The sequence below is a fragment of the Petaurus breviceps genome, unplaced genomic scaffold, assembly GCF_028583685.1.
Source record: "Petaurus breviceps papuanus isolate PSGF00001 unplaced genomic scaffold, PetGlider_PUasm1.0 221, whole genome shotgun sequence".
NCBI classification, from domain to species: domain Eukaryota; kingdom Metazoa; phylum Chordata; class Mammalia; order Diprotodontia; family Petauridae; genus Petaurus; species Petaurus breviceps.
The window spans coordinates 11,604,203-11,631,473 of record NW_027185877.1 but is presented as its reverse complement, the minus strand read 5'-3'; the positions used below and the strand labels follow the sequence as shown (position 1 = coordinate 11,631,473).

General features: G+C 37.3%; 1 protein-coding gene across 6 annotated transcripts in view; it reads right to left on the bottom strand.

Annotated features, from left to right (window-relative positions):
- TMTC1 (transmembrane O-mannosyltransferase targeting cadherins 1) overlaps window positions 1-24,074 on the bottom strand; it is a 340,352-nt gene extending 316,278 nt beyond the window's left edge. For all 6 annotated transcript variants that reach the window (XM_069094886.1, XM_069094883.1, XM_069094881.1 and 3 more), the window contains exon 1: window positions 23,525-24,074. In XM_069094886.1, the coding sequence (XP_068950987.1) occupies window positions 23,525-23,847 (323 nt within the window). In that variant the 5' untranslated portion in view covers window positions 23,848-24,074. The remainder of the gene's footprint in view (window positions 1-23,524) is intronic.
- Window positions 24,075-27,271: the final 3,197 nt, after the last annotated feature.

Below are 27,271 nucleotides of genomic sequence, written 5' to 3'. Positions count from 1 at the left end.
TTGAGGTTCTTTTACCATTTGCTTTGATTCCCAGTTATGATTGCCCCTATTATCCTATTTTATAGCCCTCAATTCCACAGAGTCCAAGGTATTCCTCCAGAGAAAAATCCGGAACAGGAAGCATACTTTATTGCTCTGCCTCCATTAACACTGACCTCTTCACCTTGGTAAAACAAATTCATTAAGCAGTGCTCTGACTTCAATGCATTTTTTAAAAAGCATAAGCTCATTCATCTCTGCCTTTTCAAAGACAACTTCTGTTCTTTCTCTTTGCTTTGACAATAACACAACTTTTTCCATAAATGACAGCAAAAGTCAAATAAAGGTTTGGACATGTGCACACTTCTCACTTTCTTCTAATGCATTCTAATAACCTAAAGCTGCAGGAAGACTTTTGAGACATCCTGTACACCTTGACAATCCCATTGGATCTGAGGGAACTTTCTCCCTACTCCAAAAAAGCAGTTTTCAAAAAATTATAAAGATTTTATCACTGGGAAAAAAGAGTCTGTTGCTAACCAGCCCATCACCTAGGATTTTTAACATCTTTCCCCCATTGAAAAAAAAAGAACTCAATCAGTAGTCCACTGCAAAATAATAATAATTATTATTATTATAAATAACAAAAAAACGCTCAGCTCATAATGCCACATTTGGTGGTCTAAATCTAAATTTTCCTTAGTCCAATAGGTTCAAGGTCTTTTTCCCTTTGTGAAAAAAGTACTTGTGACACATAAAGTCTAATTAAACTGTTTTAGTAATTTCAATTTAAAAATATATAATGTAAGAATAAAAAGGCCTTAAAACACAATTTCCCTTTTACATAATTAAGTAAGGAAATGTAGGATCTTCAAGACAGAGTTCATGAAAAGATTTCTGACAACCTTGCCCAGGTCCAAAATCGTGTATTTGTAAAAGCATCAGCTTGCTCCACTGATTCAACCACACCATGATGGGGATGTTAGGGAACTGCTTCTGTGAAAATAGTGATGATGGGTAAAGAAATTATAATGGAGGGACTTCAGAGTATTCACAAAACTTTTGTAACTGGGCCACCAGATGACACAGTAGATGGAGTACTGGTCCCAGAGTCAGGAGGACTTGCTACTATGTAGGTCAAGCAACAGGTTGACAACTCACCCTTGTTAACTTTAGCTTCCTCATTTCTAAAACGAAGGGCCTGGACCTCCAAGGCACTTTCCTGTCCTAAATCTATTATAGTAAAAGTTGACATTTATAAAACTCCTTAAGATTTGAAAAGCAGTTATATACTTTTTCTCATCTTAGCTTCACAACAACCCCAATAAAGTACACAAATGTTATCATTCCCATTTTGCAGATGATGAAATTGGGACTCAGAGTAGTCAAAGTGACACACTGAAGACCACAAAGGCAAGAAGGTATTTCAATCTCAGTTTGACCCGATGCCACCTCCAATACTTCCATTCCAAAAAATTAGTTTCACAAACACAAGATGGGGAAGGGATAGTTAGAGAGTAATTCATCTGAAAAAGATCTGGAGATTTTATTCAGTCAGTCAACAAGGATTATTAATGCCTTGATATATATAATGCATATACATAGTAAATGGAAGGTAATCTGAGAAAAACTGAAAAAGACCTCTTGCAGGAGGTAAAAATTAAATCTTGAAGGAAACAAGAGAAACATAGAGATGGAGGAGAGAAGACAGAGTTAGGAACATGCAAAGATAAGTTCATTGTTGTTGTTCAGTGATTCAATTATGTCTGACTCTTTGTGATTCCATCTTCCATTATCTCTAGAAGTCTGTTTAAGTTCATGTTCCATGACACCATCTATCCATCTCATCCTCTATCATCCCTTTTGCCTTTTGCCTTCAATCTTTCCCAACATCAAAGTCTTTTCCCAATGACCTCTGTCTTCTCACTCCAAAGTATTTAAGTTTCAGTTTCAGCATTTGACCTTCCGGTGAATGAATTTCTTTAAGTATTGACCAATTTGACCTCCTTGCTGTCCAAGAGACTCTCAAAAGTCTTCTTCAGTAACACAATTTGAAAGTGTCAATTCTGTAGTGCTCACCTTTCCTCATAGTCCAACTTTCACAGTCATACATTGCTACTAGAAAAACTATAGTTTTGATTTTTGGCAGCAAGGTAATGTCTCTGCCTTTTAGTACGCCATTCAGATTTGCCAAAACTTTCCTTCCAAGGAGCGACTTTTAATTTCATGGCTGCAGTCATTGTCTGCAGTGATCTTTGAGTCCAAAAATATAAAATCTAACATTTCTTCCATTGCCTCACCTTACCAGGAAGAGATGTGGCCAATTGCCAAGATTTTAGTTCTGTGTGTGTGTGTATTTTTTTTTTATGTTAAGCTTCAAGTCAACTTTTACACTTGCCTCTTTCACCCTCATCAAGAGGGCTCCTAAATTCCTCTTCACTTTCTGCCATCAGAAAAGCAGGCCAATGCCTCTGGATCATAGAATTCATGTAGAAGAGTAAAGTATAAAAGCCTAGAAAATTAGGAAGAAGTCAGGTTATAAAGTGCTTTATATAGCAAACAAAGGAATTTATATTTGATTTTGGAGAAAGAGAGTGCCCCTGGGATTTACTAAGCCAGAGAGAGACAAAGTCAGATTAATGCTTTGGAAAAACCAAATTGGCATTTAAGTGAAGGTTAGATTAAAGTAAGTAGACTAAATGTAGGGAGAACAGTTAGAAGACTGTGGCAATAGTCCTAGTAAGAGGACATGAAGACCTATTTTATGACCTGGGGTAACTTTGAAGCTTAATCAACATCTCAAACCATAATTTTAGACCACTCTAGTCTTAAAAGAGATCTTCCAAGACTTTCAGAGAGAGAGAAAAATCTTTTTAAATTGTCTAGCCTACATACATGTATATAACCCTACATACATAACATGGACCTAGTAAACATTGTTCCTTCTACTATTTATTCTTGGCAGTAAGGTCCTAACAGAGCATAGATATCAAACTTGCAGTGGGCCACAAAGAGTCAGAAATATTCCCAAGTTTTATTGATTGGAGAAATGCAAATTTTAAAAATTCTGCGGTACTACCTCATACCTATTAGATTGGCTATAAGGACTGAAAAGGTAAAAGACATATTGGAAGGGACTTGGGAAAAATGAGACACTAATGCACCGTGGGTGGAGTTGTGAACTGATTCAACTATTCTGTATACAACTAATAGGTCTGTATCCCCAAAAGAGTTAAAAACAAAAAGGAAAAAGACCTTTATGTACAAAAATATTTATAGCAGCTCTTTTCTGGGAGCAAAGAATTAGAAATTGAGGGGATGCCCATTAACTGGGGAATGGTTGAACAAGTTGTGGTATGTGACTATGATGAAATACTCTTATAAGAAATGATGAGCAGGATGCCTGAAGGACTTAAGGTGAAAAATGCTATCCATCCCCAGAGGATATCTGAATACAGTTTAAAGCACATATTTTTAAATTTTTCTTTATTTGTCTTGAGGTTTTTCTATGGTTCCCTTCACAACATGACTGTTATGGATGTTTTGCATGACTACACATGTATAACCTATATCAAACTGCTTGTCTTCTCAATGGGGGATGGGGTGGGTGGGGAGGAAGGAAAGGAAAGATTTGAAACTCAAAGTTTTAAAAGTAAATGTTTAAAAAGTGTTTTTCTTGTAACTGAGGGAAAATGAAGTATTAAATTTTAAAAAGTAATAAAAAATATCCCAAACCAGATTAAAATGTAATTGGGAAATACTTAACAAAACAAATAAAAATACAATACAACACAGATAATGTTAATTTGTGGTTTTCTAAGTCAATATGCAGCTAATCAGGATCATTTCTATACAAGTTTGACACTACAGTTTTAGAGGACTTCCTAACAATCTTAGGGTTGTTGCTAAACAACTGTAATCTCAGGCATGCGAGAAGCCAGGTTTTAGGATGTACTGAAGGAGGAGCTTAGTTCAAATAAAAGAAAAATGAAAAGAGAAAGGCAACAAAATGAAAAGAAAAGAAAGAAAGAAAGCAATTTAGTAAGCCCATGAATGAGTGTCTAAAAACAGAAGATGAAGGACAACCAGAAATCTTGGGCTTTATCTTCTCAATTCAGAAGGACCAAGTACTGAATTTGAATGCTCCAGTATAATCTGGTACAAATTTTGGCACAATATTGATAGAAAATCTTCAAAGTTCAGAGTAGGTATCTTGATATGTGATTAGCATGAGTAGCACCAGGAATATCAAGGCCACTTCACAGATGATGACATTTACTGAAAGTCTGTGATTCTCATCTTGGGTCAGGTCCTGGTCTTCATTCAGGAACTCAGATTTGTCACAAAATCAATCAGGGGGTCCCCTTCCATGTATTATTTGTATTCACCATAGACATATTGAGATAGTTTCACCTCTCCCTTGCAATTAGGAAGCAAGGTATTTCTTAACTATAACACTCCTTTTTTACCCAAATAATTCTTGGGAAGAAGTTTTCTGAACCAGGTAAAATGAAACCTACCAACTGACAGGGATGTGAGCTATTTCTATGGTGTATATAGAATGTACTCAGAAGGTATAGATCTTGAGGTCTCAGTGGCCCTATAGTTGGGACAGAATAATAAAAACCAAAAGAGAGTCTATTAGGACTATGTCCAAAGGCAGTCTTATCAGGTAAATGTTTTTAGAATCTAGATATGAGAAACCACTGAACCAAAGAACCTTAACCCTTCCTAGAATGGTGTTGATTCAAGAAAGCATGACTTCTGGGAGGTGAGATCTCTGTAGAGATGGTATCTGTGCAGAACATGATGATGAAAATGTTGCTAGTTACAAAAAACCTCTTACCCTATAAGGGTAATTTGGCCACTTGGGGCAGGTTGAAGATCAGACAGCATAGATGCCTAATCAGTAGTCAAAACTTTGATTCACATGATTTTATGCCCAGAAAAACATGATATATAGTGGCTTTTGAGGTTTTTATGCCCTCATACATTGTCAGTTTTTTGAAGGAGCCATGCACAGCTGAAAACATGTATATTCTTTTACTTTCCCATTCAATATTCTCCAAAGATTTATATCTTAATGTCCTGTTATTCTATAAAGTCATTTGCCTCTATTTTTATTTTTTTTAATTTAGATTTATTTATCTAGATCTGACAAGGGGGAAAATGAGTTTCCCCACTGTTATAGTATGGGGTAGTCAAAGAGGACTTTTCAGGACTATTCGTCCACCTTTGTTGTCCACCTCACACCCAATTCTCACTTGTGGTTCTGTGAGGGATGATTTCTCAGAAGTGAAGCCTCCTCAAAAGGGTTAATAGTTTTTGAATTACTGAAACACAGTTTACTACCTTGTAAAACCACACTTTGCAGTACAACATAAACTGTGCACTCTTGAAAAACTTCCCACCTTTTCTTGTCTCCAGGCAAACTTGTATAAGTACCTTTGTTCTTTGTGGTTGGGGAAGATTCACACAAATAAATTGTGGCCCCTAAAGACCAGCCAATGGGATAAGGGGAAAGTGGGGGGGGGGGGGGTGGCTCGGGTTAGGGTATAAAAGGACCTTGCTTTCCAGAATCAATTTGTACTTCCCTGGATGGCACCATTAGAGCAACAAGGGGCAGTACCTTTTCTCATGAGAAAGCAATACACTCATTTCTGCTTTCAAGGTATCTAAGTCCTTGTATTGATTTTTTTGGTAGTGGTCTCATAGAAAAGATACTAGACTTCACCAAAACAGCTGAAATAATCAATTTAAGTTCCCAATACACCAAAGTTAATTGACTAGATCTCACAGGCAGATAGCTAAGTTGGTCTTTACAAAGACCAGGTCCCTTGGATTCCATATCTAATGCTAGTTTTCCCACTATAAAACACTGTGGAATGCTGCAAAGTTGTCCTTTTCAACATTTTTTATCAACAATTTGGATAAAGACATAGAAAGTAAGTCTTTATCCAAACCTTCACATAATAAAAATCTGTAGTCATACCCCCTAACTGTGGATGGCTAATATTTATGAAGTTCTTTAAAGCCTATAACATGAATTTTAACATCTCATTTGATTTGATCCCCCCAACAACCTTCCAGGGGTTATATACAGTGACAAGACACCTGGGGACAAGATCCCTCCCAGTCCCCTACATCGTTTACCCAGCAGACTTCTGTTTGACCTTCCCAGAGTCATATCTAGCACTGAAGACAGGGGTTTACTCCCTGACTCCCACTTCAGTGGATCCCTTCCCAGTTACCTCCATCAATCCCCTCCAGCATCTAGGTACAGGATTACTTCCATCTCCTGCCCCAAAAGCCTTCTCTAGGGAAAGCAAAGTATTCCTGACCAGGTTCCCATACCTCTACCTACTCCCTCTTGCTATGAGGCAGGCTTTCTAGGGCCTCTTCTAATCACATGGCTACCTCAAAGTACTTGTCTCTAAATACTGTTACTCTGCCTATATGTGTATGTGTATGTGTGTATGTGTGTATATACACACATACACACACACACACACACATACACTCAATCCTCAACTTTTGTGGGTGTAACATTCCTAGAAAACAGCATGAATGTAAAAAATGGGAATGTTGATACATTGAACCTATGGAAAATAGGGGGTTAGGTTCCTGCTACCATGAAAAACTATAATCTTTCACTAGAGACTGATGGCAATACACTTTTCTGCACACAATTCTTTATAACAAAACATGAATTCTGATAGTATGCATTTTTCCTAACACAGCAATCATGAAATAATGCAGTGCACAAAGTAAAACTGGTAATATGCAAAAAATGCTTTTTTCTTGCTAGTAATTTCCTAGAATTACATGACTTTTTGTGCTAAAATCTCAATTAAAAAAAAACAAACATATTTCAGACACTACTATACTGCTATAAACCTCTCTACTTTGGCCATCCTGTGAAAACCAAGGGAGAGGTTGCTAGGACTTTAGTCACTCATGTTGGAAAACTCTGACATTGGCAAGGTCTCAACATCACCTCCAACATTCCAAATGCATGAGAAATTCTTTACAACAAAAAGGTGAACTAGACCACTGAAGAAGATACCAGTCAATCCACAAACTTGCATGCATCATGCCTCTCAGTCTTCTTCTACTGGTGATGCCACAAATGTGTACAGCTGCCAACATGAAAGTGAAACACTGATGCATTGTTGGTGGAGTTGTGAATTGATCCCAACTATTCTGAAGAGCAATTTGGAACTGTGCCCAAAGGGCTATAAAATTGTGTACATCCTTTGATCCAGCAATACCACTTCTAGGTCTATATCCCAAACAGATCAGAAAAAATGGGAAAAGGACCCACATGTACAAAAATATTCATAGCAGCTCTTTTTGTGGTGGCAAAGAATTGGAAATCAGGGGAATGCCCATCACCTGGGAAATGGCTGAAGAAGTTGTGATATATGAATGTAATGGAATACTACTGTGCTATGAAAAATGATGAGCAGATGGATTTCAGAATAACCTGGAAAGACTTATATGAACTGATGCTAAGTGGGGGCAGCAGAACCAGAAGATCATTGCACACAATTACAGACACATTGTATCTGTGATGACTAACTTTGATAGACTTGGCTCCTCTCAGCAATATAAGGTTCCTAGGCAACTCCAAAAGACTAATGCTGGAAAAAGCTATCCACATCCCCAGAAAGAATTACAGAGCCTGAATGCAGATTGAAACAAACTATTTGCTCTCTTTTTTCTTTTTTGTTTTTTTTCTTTCTTGTGATTTATTTTATTGGTTATAATTCTTCTTTACAATATGACTAAAGTGAAAATATGTTTAATGTGAATGTATATGTAGGCATATGACGTATGTCAGATTACATGCCATCTTGGAGGAAAGAAGGGGAGAGGGGAAGGGGAGAAAATTTAGACCTCAAAAGCTTGTGGAACTAAATACTGTAAACTAAAAATTAATTATTATTTTTTTAAAGTAAGTAGTGAGGAACAGTTAATATGGTGTTTGCTGCCTGACAACACCAGAAGAAATTCTAGGAGTAGAACAGAGGTTTGTACGCAACATTCATTGATTTGACCAAGGCCTTTGATACTATCATTTATGAGGGCTTATGGGAAATTCTGTCAAAATTTGGTTGTCCAGAGACATACAGTATTGTATGTCATACATACATACAGTATTGCATGTCAATTTCATGACATTCCTGCTTAGCTTCTAGATAATGGATGATGCTGTCATGCTTTTCTAGTCACCAATGAAGGCTTGTGTTCTTGTTTCTGTGCTTTTTTAGCATGCTGTTTTCAGTGATGTTGCCAGATGCCTTCAATAAAGAGGAAAACAGCATCAGGGTCAGTTACCACACTGAGAGTAAATTAACTTGAAAAGGTTACAAGCCAAGACGTAACGGAGGGAGAGTTGGTACATGACTTTTTGTTCAGATATCTGTACACTCAATGCTGCCTCTGAAGCTGAGATGCAACAAGTATGAACTGATTAATGCTTGAACTCATTTTGGCCTAACAATTAGCACCAAGAACATACAGGTGCTCCACCAGCCAGCACCATACCAGGCATACATGGAACCATCTGTTTCAGCGAATGGAGCAATTTTGAATGCCGTGGATAAGTCCACTTATATTGGCAGTATACTTTCCAGGGATGTACACATATATGATGAGACGGACACACATATTGCCAGAGATATCTCAGTGTTTAGGTTACTCCAAATGAAAGTATGGGAGAGAAAAGGTATCAATACCAACCTGAAGGTCTACAGAGCTGTTGTACTGACCTCATTAACCTGTGAAACCTGGACAGTATAGCAGAGTCATGCCAGGAAACTGAATCGCTTCCATTTGAATTGTCTTAGAAAGATTCTGAGGATCACCTGGCAAGATAAGGTTGGGACATTCAAGCTAAACTGCCAAGCATTCAAACTCTACTGAAGAGAGTGCAACTCCTGGCCATGTTGTTCAAATGCCAAACATACATTTGCCTAAAAGACTACATTACCTAGAACTCACAGAAGGCAAGCTCTTACACAGAAGTCAGAAGAAGCTATACAATACTCTCAAGGTCTCTCTGAAGAAATTTGGAAATGATTGTGTGATATGGGAGACAACTGGCACAGGACCATCCACTATGGCATGTCCATATTGAATATGACCCTGTGCTCTATGAGCAAAACAGAATTTCAATAGCTCAAAAGAAACATGAGATGTACAAAATTTAGAGACATCTCCACTCCACTATAAATGTTCATAAGAACACTTTGTGCCCAACATATGGTAGAGCCTTCCCAACTCAGCCATAGTCAGACACACTGTCCTTTAACTCCAACATAGTGACATCATTTTGGTCCTCTTCGAGAATAAAAGATAGGTGGTAGCTAGGTGGCACAGTGAATAGAGCACCGGCCCTGGAGTCAGGAGGACCTGAGTTCAAATCCAACCTTAGACACCTGACACACTTACTAGCTATATGACCTTTGGCAAGTCACTTAATCCCAATTGCTTTGCTTCCCCCCCTCAAAAAAAAAAGAAAATGAAGGACAAACCCATAGCCATAACCATAATTACAGTTGGACTCAACCACTGTCAGCCAGCTGGAAAGCTCTCTCATTTCAGATTTAAGGAATTGCAAGCTCCACTTTTTTTCTGGGTTTCTTGCCCTGGTTATTCTTCTATAGGCTTCAGAATGGGCTGGGGGTGGGATCTGAAAACCTATTCCACTCCTAGGGTCAGAGTCACACAGCTGCTCTGCTTCTGTATTTACCCCTTGCTCAGTACACAGTCTCAAGCCATGACCTCTCCTCACCCTGGACTCTAGTCCCAGGTCTCCTCCTCAATATTCACTATATCATGACCTAGAAGTGGGTAGTAAGTGATGGAGCTACCATTTGGTCCTTAGTGCCAAATCTTGGACCTCTCCTTCCCCTGATGCACAGCCACAGACAAGACCTCATTTAGTCCCTGTACTGGAAGGCTCTTAACATACACCCCTGACTAAATCATACCCTTAATATATTGTGACATTCACTATTATCCCTCTATAATGACCTGGAATGGGAAAAATGACTAGCAGTGATTTTTTTCCTTTGGATTTTCTGATTGGAATTCAGTTTGGTACATTTTCTAGATCTTTGTGGTCTAGCTATGGGGAAGAGCCTGGCTATACAGCTTTTGTTCATCATCTCAGCTTGTCTCAATCCTTTTCCTGTCTCTCAACACTTACACATATGGTAATTGCTGCTTTAGAGTCCACTCTATCCATTAAATGTATTATTCCTTTTATAAATAATATACATAATAATAAATTTATTAAAATAAATTTGAATGTAAAACATGTGTTATATATTTAATTAATTTATTATTACTTTCAATTTAATATACTTAATATAAGGAAATAAAAATATAAAATGAAATTTTTATAAATAATATAATATTAATTACAAATGTATTATTTAGATATAATTAAAAATAAACTGGAGCTCAAGAACTTAAACCTGGAATTGGCATAGTATTCTCTACTAAAACCACTGACAACCATTTAAAAGAGAAGTTGTGACAAGACAAAAGACTACTTTTGCTAGTAGTTGTACTAGTTGCTCTATAAGTTCTATTGAGGTATACAGTTAAGATATGATAACATGATAAGAAAAGATAGAAAAAGATAAAGAATGAGAATGTGTCTTTCTGTCTCAATAGCAGGAGATTGGAAAGGTAGAGAACCCCTTTCTTTTCTTTTAAACTCTGTGATAAACTTTATAAATTGCCTTTCATGGATGTTAATAGTTTTCATATATTTGCAGAGCATTTTCTCTGATTTCTTTCTTGGGAGATGTCTTTCTGAATGCCAGGTAAACACATAAAAAGAAATCTCATAAAATTTAGTTCTGCTTCAGAATCCTTATTGATAAATAATAATAAAAATAAATAGTAGTTTTGCCTCAGAATCCTTACTGATAAATAAGTGTTGGAAACTGTGCCTAAGTTATTCTTGTGAAAGGCCATTTATAAGTTACTTCCAAAGGAATCCTTATTCAATACTACAGGTATTTATTTATCATTCTGGACCAAGAACTTCATAAGTTTTTGGTAGAAGTGCATTAACATATTGTTAGTATATCATTTTAAGACAGCTAGGTGGCAAAGTGAATAGAATACTGTGCTATTCAAATCTGGCCTCAGACACTTATTAACTGTGTAACCCTGGGCAAATCACTTAACCCTGTGTACCCCAGTTTCCTTATCTGAAAAATGAGCTGGAGATGGAAATGGCAAATCACTCCAATATCTTTGATAAGCAAATTCCAAATGGGGTCACAGACACAACTGAAACAACTGAAAAAAAATTTACACAACTCATTGGGGAGTCTAAAATAAGCCATTAGTTTATTTAATCAGCCATGAGCTCTTTAGTTAAATCCCAAGGTCTATAAGATCAATACGAATCAGGTCCAGTTTTAATGATTCAGTGGGCTGATTAGAGGAGCTCTGTCTAACTTTAGGCAATTTAAGACTTTTAAAAACAAATGGCTCAGGATGGGGAGTTAAGGTCAAGCTGGACTTATGCCAGGAAAGTGCAGATTTTTTTGAAACTGCCAACTAAAACAAAACAAAACAGGGTACTAGGTGTTCTAATGAGATTCACATTTCTCAGTCTCTCTCTCTCTCTCTCTTTTTTTGGTAAGTGTAATAGGGGTCAGAGGAGTACCTACTAAAATCAACTGATGAAAATACAGGGTACAGAGATAATGAGATTTTGCCCGTTTCAGACTTTTATTGATGAGTAAGAAGTTAAAATAAAGAAGTACTTATACTTCTTTACTTCCTTAAGAAATATGAAAAAGTTCCTTAAACAACTTGAAAGTACCTTCATCATTCATTAGATGAAGACATCGCACAGTTGAAATATTTAGCAGTTGGTTAAGAGGCTGTATGCTCATCTGTAAAATGAGGATTATTATACCTTTCTCTCAGAGCTGTTTTAAGCTTAAATGAGAGGGTATGAGATACCAAATGAGACAGTAAATGAGACCAGCATTTTGTAAACTATAAAGCACTATAGAAATGACAACTATTATTTCATACTCTGCATCAAATCATCAGTTTTCATAGCATCATAGATTTAGAAGTGTGAGGGACCTTAGGAACCATCTAGCTCAACATTTTCATTTGTAGGAAACTGAGACTCAGAGAAGTTACATGAACTGACTGAAGTTGTATAGGTAGTAAATAGCAGAAATGGGACTTAAATTCAGGTGATCAACTCTAAATCAACTCTTTACCCAGTAACCACACTAACTGTCAAAGAATTTGATTCAAACCACAAACTCCAAAAATAAGATCAAACAGAATTTTATCTTTCTTTGATGATCATTTGACCATCACATAGTACTTTAGAAATCACCATCATATGTGGGAAATTTGGAACACTAATGCATTGTTGGTGGAGTTGTGAACTACTCCAACCATTCTGGAGAGCAATGTGGAACTATGCCCAAAAGGCTATAAAATTCTGCATACCCTTTGATCCAGCAATATCACTACTAGGTCTGTATTCCAAAGAGATCATAAAAAAGGGAAAAGGACCCAAACATACAAAAATATTTATAGCAGCTCTTTTTGTGGTAGCAAAGAACAGGAAATTGAGGGGATGTCCATCAGCTGGGGAATGACTGAACAAGTTGTGGGATATGAATGGAATGGAATATTATGTGCTATAAGAAATGATGAACAGATTTCAGAAAAACCTAGAAAGACTTACAGGCACTGATGCTGAGTGAAGTGAGCAGAAAACCAGGAGAACACTGTACACGGTAACAGCCACACAGAGGGATGACCAACTTTGACAGACTTAGCTCTTCTCAAAAATACAATGATCTAAGACAATTCCAAAAGATTCATGATGGAAAATGCTATTCACATTCAGAGAAAGAACTATGGAGTCTGAATGCATACTATTTTCTCTTTTTTCCCCTTTTATTCTGATTCTTATTTCACAACATGAGTAATGTGGAAATATGTTTAATATGATTGTACATATACAGCCTATACTAGATTTCATGATGTCTTGAAGAAAGGGGAAGGAAGGAGGGAGAAAAAAAATTTGGAACTTAAAATAAAATCTTATAAAAATGAATGCTGAAAACTGTCTTTACATGTAATTGGAAAAAATACTATTAAGAGGGGAAAAAAAGAAGTTACCATCATGAACATCATTACAACTGTTCAGTAGATAAGCTAAAGTGCTGAAGAACAGCAAAATTTCAGGTTAACAGAGATTTATAGTCTTGGGGTCACTCACAATTGAGCACAAGTAGAAAGCAGAACATAGACCAAACACAGGAATGCTTACTTGATTTCTGAAAATATTAAAACCTTGAGTTGAAACTTCAATTTGGATAGACGTTCTAAACTTTTGCTAAGTAGTAAAAAATGCATGAAAGGTACAAAAAAACAAAAACTGCCTCAGAGAAGACAGACATTAAAATTTAATCTCTCAGGGCAGCTAGGTGGAACAGTGGATAGAGCACTGGCCCTGGAGTCAGGAGGACTTGAGTTAAAATCTAGCCTCAGTAACTTAACACTTACTAGCCATGTGACCTTGGGCAAGTCACTTAACCCCAGTGGCCCTGCCTTCCCCCCTCCAAAAAAAGCAAAAAAAAATTTAATCTCTCACCCTTTTAGTGTCAAAAAAATTATTTTTAACTGTCATATTATTGAGTTGTCATGTGACAAACTCCTGTGTTTCAACTCAGTTTGTTTCTCTGAATATTCCTCCACACATGCAGTGGTACAAATAATTTAATGTTCTCTTAAATAAAATACTTAAAAGATTGAAAACCATAGCTCCCTAATTCTTTTAATCTAGGTACTCTACAGATGATTTTGAGATCTACAGAGAAAAAATGGTTAACTGCTGTGGAACCCAGTCAACCATAGTCTTCCACATGACAGATTAATATGAAATTATTTTTAATATAAACAAACCAAAGAAAAGGAAACTTTTAAAATACTGATAATAGCTCATGGATATGGTTGTAATGGCAGTTCACTGCTGCTAGTTGATATTTCACTTTATCTATTTCTAGTTTCTCAAATGCTAGAACTCCCAACAACTTCCTGGTAGGCTTCCAAATTCCAGTACTTGATGTTCAGCAAGCCTTCTTAAATTCATGGTTTACACAAGCCTTTTATGCTAATCTTAACAATCTCTTGCCATCTTCAAATACTTGTATGTGGCTCTTAGTGATCATTCAGCCAAAAAAAAAAAAAAAACATCTGGTTCTTTTCATCTTTCCTCTTAAGTAAATGCCTTTGGCTGCTTACTCATTTATGTTGCTCTTCTTTTTGCATTCACTCTGGTTCCAGGAAGAAATCAACAATTCATCATCATTTAATCTCTTGTGAATACCCACTGTATAAGAAGTACATTCAAAGTGGTCCAAGAACTTCACAGAGGGGACAATGAGCAATCAGATAGATGTTTAGCCAAATTTTGGCTAAAGCTGAATACTTTACATCCTGGTCATAGTGGAATGGTTGGGAAGAGTATAAATGGAGAACATGGTGAAAGTAACTACACTCCCTCAGGATGTCTTAATACTTGGCATTAACACAATGGAAAATTTAAAAAGAGCCTTTCCTCAAGTTCTTAAAATAAAGTTAAAGTCTCATAAAGGCTTTCCAGAGGTTAGGACTCCAGAGATTCTGTCTCTTCAGTACAAGATATGTAGTCATCTTAACTGAAATATAGAAAATCAAAAGCCATTCCCCAATAGATAAATAGCCAAAGGATACGAACACATAAGAAAATGAGCAAAAAAAAAAACCCAAAATGGAATATTCACTGTTGGAGGGGTTATGAAAAGATGGGTATACTAATATACTGCTGGTGAAGCTGTGAATTCTGACCCATTCTGTAAAGCAGTTAGAAATTATGTGGAAAAAAAAGACTAAAATATTCAGAGCCTGTGACTCTGAGATCCCATGGCTAGGCATAAATTCCAGAGTAGTTAGTGATAAAAAAGAAAGGCTCCATATACACCAAAAAATTTACGGAATCACTTTTTGTAGTAGCAAAGAACTGAATACACAGTAAACTGCAGTACTGGGGTACAACTAATGGGGTACAATAGGGGTACAGCTAATGAATATAATGAAATATCTCTGCACTATAAAAAATGAGGAATGTGATGAATACCGAGAAACACAATAAGACTTATATGAACAAAGGGAAATAAGGAGAACCAAGAAAAAAATTTTTGATGATGACAATAAAGAAGGGGAAAATGACAATAACAACACAATCAAAATTAAATCTATACAATTTTAATGACCAAGCTTGTACCTAAAAAAAGAGATTAGAAAGAACCTCACCTCCATTTCTTATAGAGGGAGGGGACTATATGATGGGAATACTGCAGATGATATGAGATATTTTCAATGGGCTGCCTTTTCTTCCTTTCAGAGGACAGCTTTCTGAGAAGGGGAAGAGCTACACTGGGAAATAAATATGATTTAAAAAACAAAAGATGTCAATAAAATTTTTTTTTAGTAGTACTTTATAAAAACCTTAAAATTTTATAGACAGTTATTGCTTTCAAATAAATACCTTGTCTCCTATTTGATCAATTATTATTGTTGCTGTTTCAATGCAAGAACTAAATATTCAAAGGTAGGAAAAGACTGCAATTGCCCATCAAAGAATGAGCCTAGCAGACTAACTTATCCAGCAGAAGAGCCTCCTGAATCTTGGATGGCAGCCACAGTTCACTGGCAAAGAATTCTACTCAGTCTGTTCCAACAGCCACTTGGCTCACACTCTCCAGAAGCAGCTACCCAGAGGATGAGAAGCCTTCCATATCAGGTGAGGAACCAGTACAGTCATACAGACATCAAGTAACATGCCCACTTCACCCTAGCAGCAGATTGGCCCATTTGGTCAAGACATAATGTCCGAAGAAGAGGAAGCCTAGCTGAATAGCAGAATGACTCATGATAAACTTTGTGAGGACCTTAAAAGACAACAAGGCCTTGCAGTTCTGAAACTGTGAGCTGTCTTGACCATATATGTGGCCCCACTACCATAGTACTCTGAGTTCCTGTACCTTTTTTCTCCCTCTTAGATTCTGGGTATATCTATAAGAATGTGTACCCCTGGTTTGGGGGGAAATTAAGTAGTAGCAGCCAACCCTCTTGGGACCCAACTGTGAGTTGGATTACATTATATAACATAAAGGTCAACCACAGCAAAACAGGATAATTTTTTAAAACTGGTATTTGCTATAATCATGAACTCATGCATTCTTATGCGGCGAAGCAAACATACCTAGGAGAATAATTTATAGAATAAAAATATTATAAAGAAAAACAACTTTGAAAGATTTTAGAACTCCGATCAATACAATGTATAACCATGTTTCCTAAGGACCTATGATGAAGCATGATATCTAACCTTCTGACAAAGAGGTGATGAAAAGCTGCAGAATGAGATATATTTTTAGACAGATAATATGAGAATTTGTTTTGTTTGGCTAAGCATATTTGTTATAAGATTTACTTATCTTTTAATTGTTCAAGTGGGGAAGGGGAAGAGGGAAGGAGAGAAAATAAATGGTTGTTAATAAGGGAAAAAAATAAATTCTTACACAATATTTGACAAAGTAGAAAAAAAAATCAGAACCTGCACACAACAGTATGTGTTGCAACTACCACCATGGTAAAGACCAAATAAAAGGTGGAGCTATTCAAGAATATTACTAAAGACAGGCATCAAATACAGATGAGGTGCGTGGGTGCCTGTGCTTAACCTCAATTTGTAAAATCACATTTCTCCCTACCCTCAAATCTCCCTAGCCTCAAAACACTGTCTCAGGCAGTTTTTCTCTAGCTCAAGGGCAGCATGCCCTAGGAAAATACTTACCTTTCTTCCTGTTACAGTGGTCAGCCATACTTAAAAAATTTAGTAGTTTGACCTAACTGTGTACTGGCTGAAGCAGCTGTATACTGGGTCACACCTACTGTATGTATCCTAGACTCAGTCATATGTATACTCCCTAGCTCATTATACACATCCTAAATCCCTCCATTAGCTTGGGACATACTAAACTCCCAACATCGATCTTGTCAAACACGACACTGATAGGTGGCAGCTTGGTCAGCCCTGACCACTAGCTGACTTAGTGATGTTTCAAGCCTAAAACCACACCTCCATGCAGCACCCCCTTGGGCTATTTCCCGGTGAATTCTGGGCAATATGCCTGTGTAGTAGATATTAAAAGTGCATGTTCCTTTAAGAACTGACCACTCCTTAACTCCTCTCTAATCCTGCCCTGACTCACCTAGTTAGCATAATTGGCACAGGTTCACTATAATTTATCCTGTAAAAACCTTAAAAGTACCCCTTTAAGGTTGCAGGCTCCCTAAGAACTCTTACCTGCCGTAAAGAATAACAATAAACTTTGACCACCTTTTCTTAGAGAATGCTTGAGTCCATGAATTCATTCCAGACTGCTTTCCAGGGACTCTGGTTATTGGGGTTCCTGGACTCCCTGACCCCTTGACCCCTTGTCAATATAAGCATCCTAGGAACCTGAGGAAAGACTATACTATACAAATCTAGCCAGTACAAACAGTAGAAAACTCAATACCATATCATTCAATTAAAGGCAACCTAAAAGAATACAGAAAACAAAAGTATATTATAAATTCTTGATGCATACAGTCAATAATTGAAAGCAAAGACCAAAAAAGTTAAAGTACTACAGTGAGTCCAAGCAGTGTAAAGAAAAAAAAAATGAACCAACCAATAGAAACTTAAAGAAAAAAATACCACTTTGACTATGACTGTAAAACCATTGAATCCTGGTTTTGCACTCCTGGTTTAGAAATGTACTACAAATAATACACACACACACACACACACACACACACACACACACACACACACTCTCCTAGCATAATAATAACACTACAGTCTTTGACCTTTGACTTCTACATGGAAAACTCTCCTCTGTAACATACAACCAATACAATAACTATCAACAACAATTTATACTGAAAGAGGCATCTTTCACGAGACAATTTTAGCCTGCTCTGGTGCTATCTAGAACCCACAAATTATCATTATTCTTTAATATAATCCAGGATGGCGTTCAAGTAAAAAACCATAACATCATTAATTAAAACACCAAAACATCATTAATTTCTTCATATACAGGGATGAGCTCAAGTTATTTGGTTCTACTGAAAAGAACATTAAATGACTGCTTTATCTCCTGGAAATATTTTTCGAGCAATATCAAAATGTCATTTGGACTTATTAAATATAAAATTCTTGAGGTGCTTCAAGGAAGAATAGAGACTGAAAGCTTTGAGTTTGAATTTAGTCGTTGAACTAAACCAGTGAATGAAGGTGGTAACTTTGGTTTTCAGGTAAGACACATGAACCCTAAGGATATGAAGGAAAAAGGTCAGAAAAGATCTACTTAAGAAACTGACCATTTTCCTGAAGACAAAGCTTCAGGAAGGACATAATTAGAGCAATTACCAATTATATAATAGCATCATTAATATATACATTGGGCATGATAAAATATAAAAAAATGTATCTGTTATTGTTCAGTTCTTCCCCTGTTGAGTTTCACAAATATTCTGGCATACTGGGTGCATTATCTTTTAGGATTTTAAATAGCTCAGATGGAATTCCATCACTTCCCCTAGTCCTACTGTTAGCAGTTCCAAAGGCCACCTGACTTCATTCTCCAGGATGTCTGGCTCTAGATCAGTAACCACAATGTCATGATTACTGATGATGTTAAGATCTTTCTAGTATAGGAAAATGAATCTGGAAAGTATACAAATAAAAACCCATACAATGTTAGAGCAATGAGCACTTCCTCCAAAAGGAGGAAAAGGATTGAAAAATGTTCTCAGAATACACAATTACCAAAAAAAAGATTAAAAAGTGACAGAAAACCTTTAGAAACAAGCAGACCTCACTTCAAAAGCAATGTTAAAAGTTGTCAATGAATATAAACCATTAGATTTGTCAAATGTAACCAAAAATGGCTTATTCTAGCCAGAGCCTATGAAACTGCTAAGATCCATGAACATAATCAAAAAGTCAAAATACAAGATCTCCATGAATCCAAACAATATGTCAAAAAGGAAGTATCAAACAAATGTTGAGTCATACAAATCTGTTTATGTACATGGAAGGATTTTTGCTAGCAATTTTAGATCAGGTCTACAAAAAGGTTTTCCTTAAGAAGATCAGATTTAGTAATCAATTTGGATTTTGTAAATAAAGTAGTGAAAACTGCGCAACCTATCACTGTAGGTTACAAATACTACTATCCTTTGGATAATAATAAAGACGTAATGTAACTGGAATTATACACCAGAATAAATACAAACCTTAAATATCCTTCAGAATTCAATAAATTCTACTGGAAGTGGAATATCATTACAGACAGAAATATTGCCTGCCTATAACTTCTCAACTATAATGCTGATAAATTAAAAAATTAAAAATCATTTTAATAGATGTTAGTGTACTAAATACTCATAATCTCCAAAATATTTGGAATGAAAAGATTTTCAAAAAATAAAGACGTAGCCAAAGAAATTAAAATTGCATGGGAAAAAAAAAACAAACAGAAGACTATAATGTCCCCACCCTCTTGTCTGCTACTGAAGTTGTCCCAAAACGTTTTCAGTCTTTAATTCAATTACAAAAGGCAATGCTCTTATTTGTTCTGCACAATAGCCTGCAAAGCAATGGATAAAAAGAATAGTAGAAATGGTGACTTGTCCATTTCTATCTGAACCTCATCAAAAAAAATAAGAACAAAATGAAACAAAATAACTTTGAATTTTTAAGAAAAAGGCAGAAAATCGGGAAGACTGACAATTTAACCACAGTGGCAGAAGGAATCTATTCAAGGCACTTAGAGAAGCCAGATAGAACTTGTCTGAGAAGACTGACAGAGAAAGCCTTTAGAGAAAGTCTTCAAGAGACTTGATAGTTAACTGTCCTTAAAGGAGACATTCTGTGGAGAATTACTAAGCAGAACTAAATGAGTTTAACTGTCTTTCATTACTGATGAGAGCTAAATTAAGCTGAATCTTATTCTGTGGGAAAAGCAGTTAACTGGAATTTCTAAGGAGAATTAAACAAAATTCTACTCCAAGAGAAACTGAGTTAACTACAATCTAACCAGTATTTATTTTTTGGACTATGGTTCCAGTGTTTTGGAGGTGTTAGTAGTTGATGATAGGTAAAAGGAACACTAGTTGATAGGTGAGTTTAGCTGTTATCCCCATTGCAGCCATGTATACTTTAAATATTATTCTATATTTTTGAAGAATTAAATATTAGCCCCCCAAAACAAAAGCTGTTCTACATGTTCAGGGACCTTAAAGAATATAATAAAAACTAGACAGTGAACCTAGTGAGAAATACATTATCATGTAGAAAATAGCAGACTACTGTGGTCTAATACTCAGAACAAGGAGCTACACAGGTCCTTGGCTCCTTGTTACAAAATTTAATCCTTTTATCTTAACTTACCTACCTACATAGTGAGATTAACAGCACAGGACTAGTGGAAAGATTTTTAAATTTTTAAAGATTTTTAAATATTTCTAATATTAACTTTTGAGGTTTGATAGTATATATAATTCAGGTATATAAGCCATAGTATCATTCTTTTTTCTCCAAGGCAGGTTTCCATTTGCTTGCTGATATAAAATGATTCTGCAAATAAGGAAGTTCCATCAGTTTTTGCTTATTAAAAAAATAATCCAGTAGAGGCACTTTTAACCAGCTACAGACTATTTCAGAAGATGTTAACATTCACCATGAGCTTTGGTTCATTATTGATCAATATCTAGAGAAGATCTTGAATCTTTCACAGATATGAAAAGGATATGGACAGTAAAAGATGAAGAAGCATAGGATGAAAACCTGGATTTGGAGTGAAGATCACTCACTGTAGGTTATTTACAAAAATCTTTGTTTCTCCTCTACTGTGATCCAAAAACAATTACCTATGCCTTTAAACATTACTTCATGAACATTTTAATGAAAATTTTTATTGGAGATGAAAAGTCGTAGGAATTTTTAGCTCATATCCAGGAATTATTTTTTAAGAAGAAAAAGACTACAGTTATCATCTGTGCCTCCTCCCCCCTCAAAAATAAAATTAGCATAGACTGAAAATCTGTTTCTCCCTTTAATTCAATTCCAATTTCTAAAAAATAGACAAACTAAATGAATTCCATCATAGCAACATGTGTTATGAATCCACCTACATTCCCCTGTAGGTCCCAAAATTTTTTCTGTAAATGTCAATTATGTGTCTTGAGGATATCTATCCATATCCATTTTTTAAAAAACAGTATATACCTCAAACAAATTATTTTACTTCACTGAACCTCAGTTTTCCTCATCCATAAAATGAAGGAATTATGCTAGAGTATCCCCTGGTTCTAAATTTCTGTGATTCTAGGATATTTATTCAGTGGGTCAATCTCTTTTTTTTACTTTAAGGAAAATAAGTTTAAAACACTAAAAGTTTTCTGTATAAATAAGCTTTTGCTTATCAAAGTTGGAAAGATTAATTTCATGTACCAAAAGCAACTTAGAAAATATATTTTACTTTATGCTTTAAAGCAATAATCTAACAAAAAGCCATTTCATCCTTAAGCTATTTTATTTAACTATTTAAACACAAGTCTTAGAAAACTTTCTTATTTATATTTGGCATTGTTTATTATTTCTGAAAATAGAAGTCAAGATTGCACTATAGGTGATTTGGAAAAAAGTGAATCAATGCTATTTAAAATTAAAGCAAGGCAAACTGAACACAAAGGTAGTATCTTTGCTTTTTGAAAGAAGGCCTACACTGTTGTTCTTCCTACCACTACTTTCAGGTGTTGCAGTTGAATCCTCGCCTTAAACCAGTATGATGCAGTTTGCAAAGTGACATAAATCTATAGAGGGCTTGGATCTGTTTTTTCTAAATGACTTCTTCCTTTTCTCCCAACTCTTTCTACTTTATATTTATCTGACCAGTTTACTCTTTTTTTCCATTACCTCTCCTCTTAACCTCCCTCTCCCTATTCCTCATGCTTTCTTTTGCCTTTATCCAACCCTATATGGATACAACAAATATTTTGAAAGCAAAAAGCCAAAAGACACTGTTAAAACATGGTTCTTGAAGCTGGAATCAGAGTATCCCTAGCAGTGGTTTACTTACTGTCAAAAGCCATACTAATGAATAGGAAATCAGAATAAACCATGCTGACATATTTTCAAACAGGACGCTTAGGGTTGTTTTTGTTTGTTTGTTAAGAAGCTTTAAATAACAACACTGCCAGGCAGCACAATGCAATCATTGTGACATCTTAATTTTAACTCCAGTTTTAAAGAATACAGTATCTAGATAAGTAAAGAGGTTTGGAAGACATAGTTTTTTTTTTTCTTATAACACAATGAAATGCTTTTTCCAAAACCAAGGACACAATATATTCCTCCACTTCAAAAAAAAATAAGGTAAGTGAAAGAATGGAGTCAAAAGCCTTTTGATAAGTTAATTGCAATGGTTTCCTTTTCAAAGTCTTCAGTTTTTGCATGGCTGCACAAACAGGTTTTTGCAACTGCCACTCAAGATTTTTCATTACAGCCTTTAGAATAGGTTTAAATATGCCAACACCAAACCAACATTATCTGCAGCCTCCTTCAGGACCGAGAAAAAGCCAAACCCAGGAGGAAAAAAAAAAGGATGATAAAATAAACAAAAGGTAGTAACACATCTCTTAAACCAGATCTCTCATTTCATCAGGAGATAAAACTCCACCTTTAGTAAAACTGGTGTACGCTTATAAATTATTTACAGCAAATATCCAAGGTTATAAGATCAAAATGAGACTGATACAATAAAGTCCAAATAATTTCCAATTTCCTGCATTCTTTTGCTTTGAATTTTTAATAGCTTTATCGCAAAGGTTGGAGAGGTTTTGGTGTGCTGCCAAGAGGAAAAGGATTATCTTCCTGCAAATGTACAACTCATTTGATACCTAGGCAAAACACAAGATTTTTGCCTCCGGGTTCTTGAAATCGAAATGCAAATCTCTAAGAAGCTAACACGCTTTCCCAACAGTAGAACTGCCCACGAGCCTCAGTGACATAACCAACTTCTCTTTTCAGTAAATCACCATCTCCCTCCAAATTTTACCCCACCCCGACGGGAGTCCCACTTTGCCTCCTCCTAAGAAAGGGTAGGTTGCGAAGAAAAGTATTGTGCACCCCCCACTAGACTCCTCCCACCACCAACTCCCCAAAGAAAAGTGGATGTAAAAGAACCACTTGACCACAACTCTGCTCCAACTCCCTTAGCTGACCCCTTAGGTTATCCAGAAACTGGAAGGCTGAAATGTGAGTGGACAGAAGAGCTGGGTGTGAAGGGAAGAGAAGAGAAGTCAGCAGTAGGTCATAGAGCCTGCTACTAGTCTTTCCCGAGAGGCTGCAGTCGTTAGAGGCGGAACTCACTTGAAGGTGAGGACGCAGAGAGGGCGGTAGGACTTGTGACTGGTGTTTTCGGCCATGCCCTTGCCCCAGAAATCGTTGGCGAAGATGCCCCAGCTCAGAGGGGCAGCCGACCGAACGTCTGGGTTGTTCACAATTGCCCACACGTCGTCGTGCACAAACTCGCCTGGCAGCGAGTTTCCATAACACAGACAGCAGACAGTGGTCAGCAGCACCGCAGCCTCCGCCGGCGCCAAGCGGCAGCCCCTTTGGCGCTGGCACGGGGGAGCCCGATCCCTTCTGCTGCCGCCGCCAATGCCGCCACTGGCAGAGGTTGTCACCACCATCCTGCTGTTGCCGCTGCTGCCCTGGCTGTTCCGGAGCGACTGGCATCCTCCCCTTCGAGGGCTCCGACAGAAGGCAGCACCGGCAAGCTGAGAAAGAGCATGTTTCGGCAGCAGATCGACTCACCCACCCACCACCGGAGACCTGCGCTTGGCCGCTACCTCTGCAAGTTGGTCCAGCTGCAAATAAACAGCAGTCCTCCCTCCTCCCCCAGACGTCTCCGCCTCCTCCGCCCCACTGCGCATGCACTGCCTGCCTGCGCAACCCCTCCACCTCTCCAAAACCTTGAGAGTGCGTTTTCCTCCAAGGCTCACAGCTTTTGCTTTCAATCGTGGGCCCTTACTAGATTTAAGCTGCGCTATAGGTTGAAGAAGCGTAGGCCGGCAGGGGGATTGAGAAATCTACCCACCTCCTTTCCCTGTTTTAATGAAAGGCTGACTCTAATGCAGTCTGGTTTTCTCTTCTCTCTAGTCATCCACTCCACTGACCTTAGTTTCGGTCCCTCCCTCCCCCCGCCCAGATAAAAAAAAATAAGGTACCAATGATCTTGACGCGTTGTTTATGAAGAGCCTATTTGGTATCAACTTTCTGGGGCTGGTCATCTTTAACACATTATCGCATACCCAGAGACCCTTCCACCACCACCCCAAATGTTGTTGATGGTTGCCTGGAAGTTACACAGTATTTTCAGTACTTCGGCCAACAGCAAGAGACGACAGCAGTGGAACTATTTCGGGCTCAGAAGAGAGAATAACATCTCCTCCACATGCTCCTGTTGCCCTTTCTTCTACCTCTAACTCGGGAACCTCTATTGAAGGATTTTCTCGTCTAGAGTATTGTTAAGCAGGTCTAGCACCCTTCTGGGAGATGCCGAAAGACAGCTCCCAAATGTATGTTTTAGAAAGCCAAAAGAAACTATGACAAGGACTCCTTGTCCTTTGCTGAACGCCCTTCCTTCAACTTGTTCTAAAGTCTCAAACCCTGGTGGTTTTTTCCCTAAGCAACCGCGGAGTCGCAGGAAAAGGGACGGGAAGGAAAGGAGTATTTTGGTTTGGGCACTGAATTTACTTCTCTTTTTTATTTTCGGTTTTGAGCCAAATTCTTGATAGTCAGATAGAGAGAGGAGGGAAGGAGAAGGAAGAGAGAGAGAAAGAGCCAAAGAATCACCCCACCATCTATCTATTTGAAAGGCAATCTGGCCTAGTAGATAGAGAACTCAGCTGCAAGAAAGATCTGGGTTAAAGTCCTACTTCTGATGCATAAGGGCTGTGTGACCCTGGGCAGATCACTTAACCTCTTGTAGCTCTAAGCAATTCTTCAAGACTGTAAGTCGCAGAAAAGGTGGCAGCAATATTGGAAGTCTCCTCTGGGTGTTTTTTATATCAGTAAAATCCCAGAGCCAGTCTATTATTCCCAGTGCTTTAGACGTTTGAATTATTCCTTCTAAGTCAACATGCGAAGACTCGCTAAAGCTCCCTGGCTTTCACTCCTAAGCTCCCCCTTCTGTGTGAAAGATCTCAATCCATCAATATTCGAGGCAGTCAGGTGACATGCTGGAACTGTAGTCAGGAATATCTAAATTCAAATCCTCCTAAGTTAAATTAAACTTAAATATTCATTAGCTCTGTGACCCTGAGCAAGTCACTTAACCTGTTTGCCACAGTTTATTCATCTGTAATATGGGGAATAATAATAGTACTTAACAGAGTTGTTGTGAGGATTAAATGAGACATCTAAAAAATTTTGTTCTGTATTTTATTTTTCCCCAGTTACATGTAAAAACAATTTTTAATATTTATTTTTAAAATTTTGAGTTCAAATTCTCAACATTCCTCTCTCCCCACCCTCCCTCATTGAGAAGGCAAGTAATTTGATATAGGGTATACATGTGAAGTCATGCAAAACATATCCATAATAGTCACGTTGTGAAAGAAAAAAATAGACCAAAAGATTCAATGAAAATAAAGAAAGTTTAAAAAATATATGCGTTGAACTGTATTCAGACACCATCAGTTCTTCCTCTGGGGGTGGATAGCATTTTTCATAATAAGTCCTTCAGCATTGTCCTGGATGAGAATAGCCAAGTCATTCATAGCTGATCATCCTACAGTGTTGCTGTTACTTTGTACACAGTACATTTCACTTTGCATCAGACCATGCAAGTCTTTTCAGGTTTTTCTGAGAACATAATTGCTTGTACTACAATAGTACTGCATCATAATCACATACCACAGATTGTTCAGCCATTCCCCAAATGATGGGCATCCCCTCAATTTCTAATCCTTTGCCCCCAGAAAAGAGCTGCTATAAATATTTTTGTACATATAGGTCCTCTTCCTTTTTGTAATTTTATGTCTTGGGGCGCTGGCCTCGGAGTCAGGAGGACCCGAGTTCGGTTTCGGCCACAGACACTTAACACCCACACAAAAAAAAAAAACCTAGCTGTGTAACCTTGGGCAAGTTACTTAACCCCAATTGCCCTCCAAAAGGCCAAAAAGAAAAAAAAAAGAACTATAGGCCATTAGGGGCGGCCAGGTAGCACAGCGAATAAGAGCACTGGCTCTAGTGTCAGGATGACCTGGATCAAATTCAGGCTCAGACCCTTAGCACCCACCCAGAAACACCTGGCCACATAACCTTGAGCAAGTTACTTAACCCCGATTGCTTAAAAAAAAAAGTTATGTCTTTTGGGATACAGATCTAGTAGTGGAATTGCTAGGTCAAAGGGTATGCATGGTTTTATAGCCCTTGGAGCAGAGTTCCAAATTGCTCTACAGCATAGTTGTCCAGTTCACAACTCCACCAATAGTGCATTAAAGTCTCATTTTTCCAACATCCCCTCCAATATTTGTCATTTACATTTTCTCTATTACCTAAGAATTGCTTTAATTCACATTTCTCCAAATGATAGTTATTTTTTCACATGGCTATAGCTTTGATTACTTAATCTGAAAACTGACCATATCTTTTGATCATTTATAAGGGAAAGGCTCTTTTTTTTTTTTTTATAAATTTGACTCAGTTTTCCATGTTTGAGAAATGTGGCCTTTATCAGAAACTTGCTTCAAATATTTTTTCCAGTTAAAGTTGTTAAATTTCCCCTCCATCCTACTCCCAGAGCATTTATTCTATTCTCTCCTTTTACTCTGTCCCTCCTCAAAATTTTTTTGCTTCTAACAACTCCCTCCCCCAATCTGCCTCCCTTCTATCATGTCCTGCCCCCCCCCCCCCTTCTCTTATCCCTTTCCTCTCTACTTGCCTGTAGGGTAAGATGGATTTCTTTCTTTCTTTTTCTTTGCTTTTTTGGAGGAGGTAGTTGGGGTTAAGTGACTTGCCTGAGGTTATATGGCTAGTAAGTGTTAAATGTCTGAGGCAAGATTTGAACTCAGGTCCTCCTGACTCCAGGGCCAGTGCTCCATTCACCGT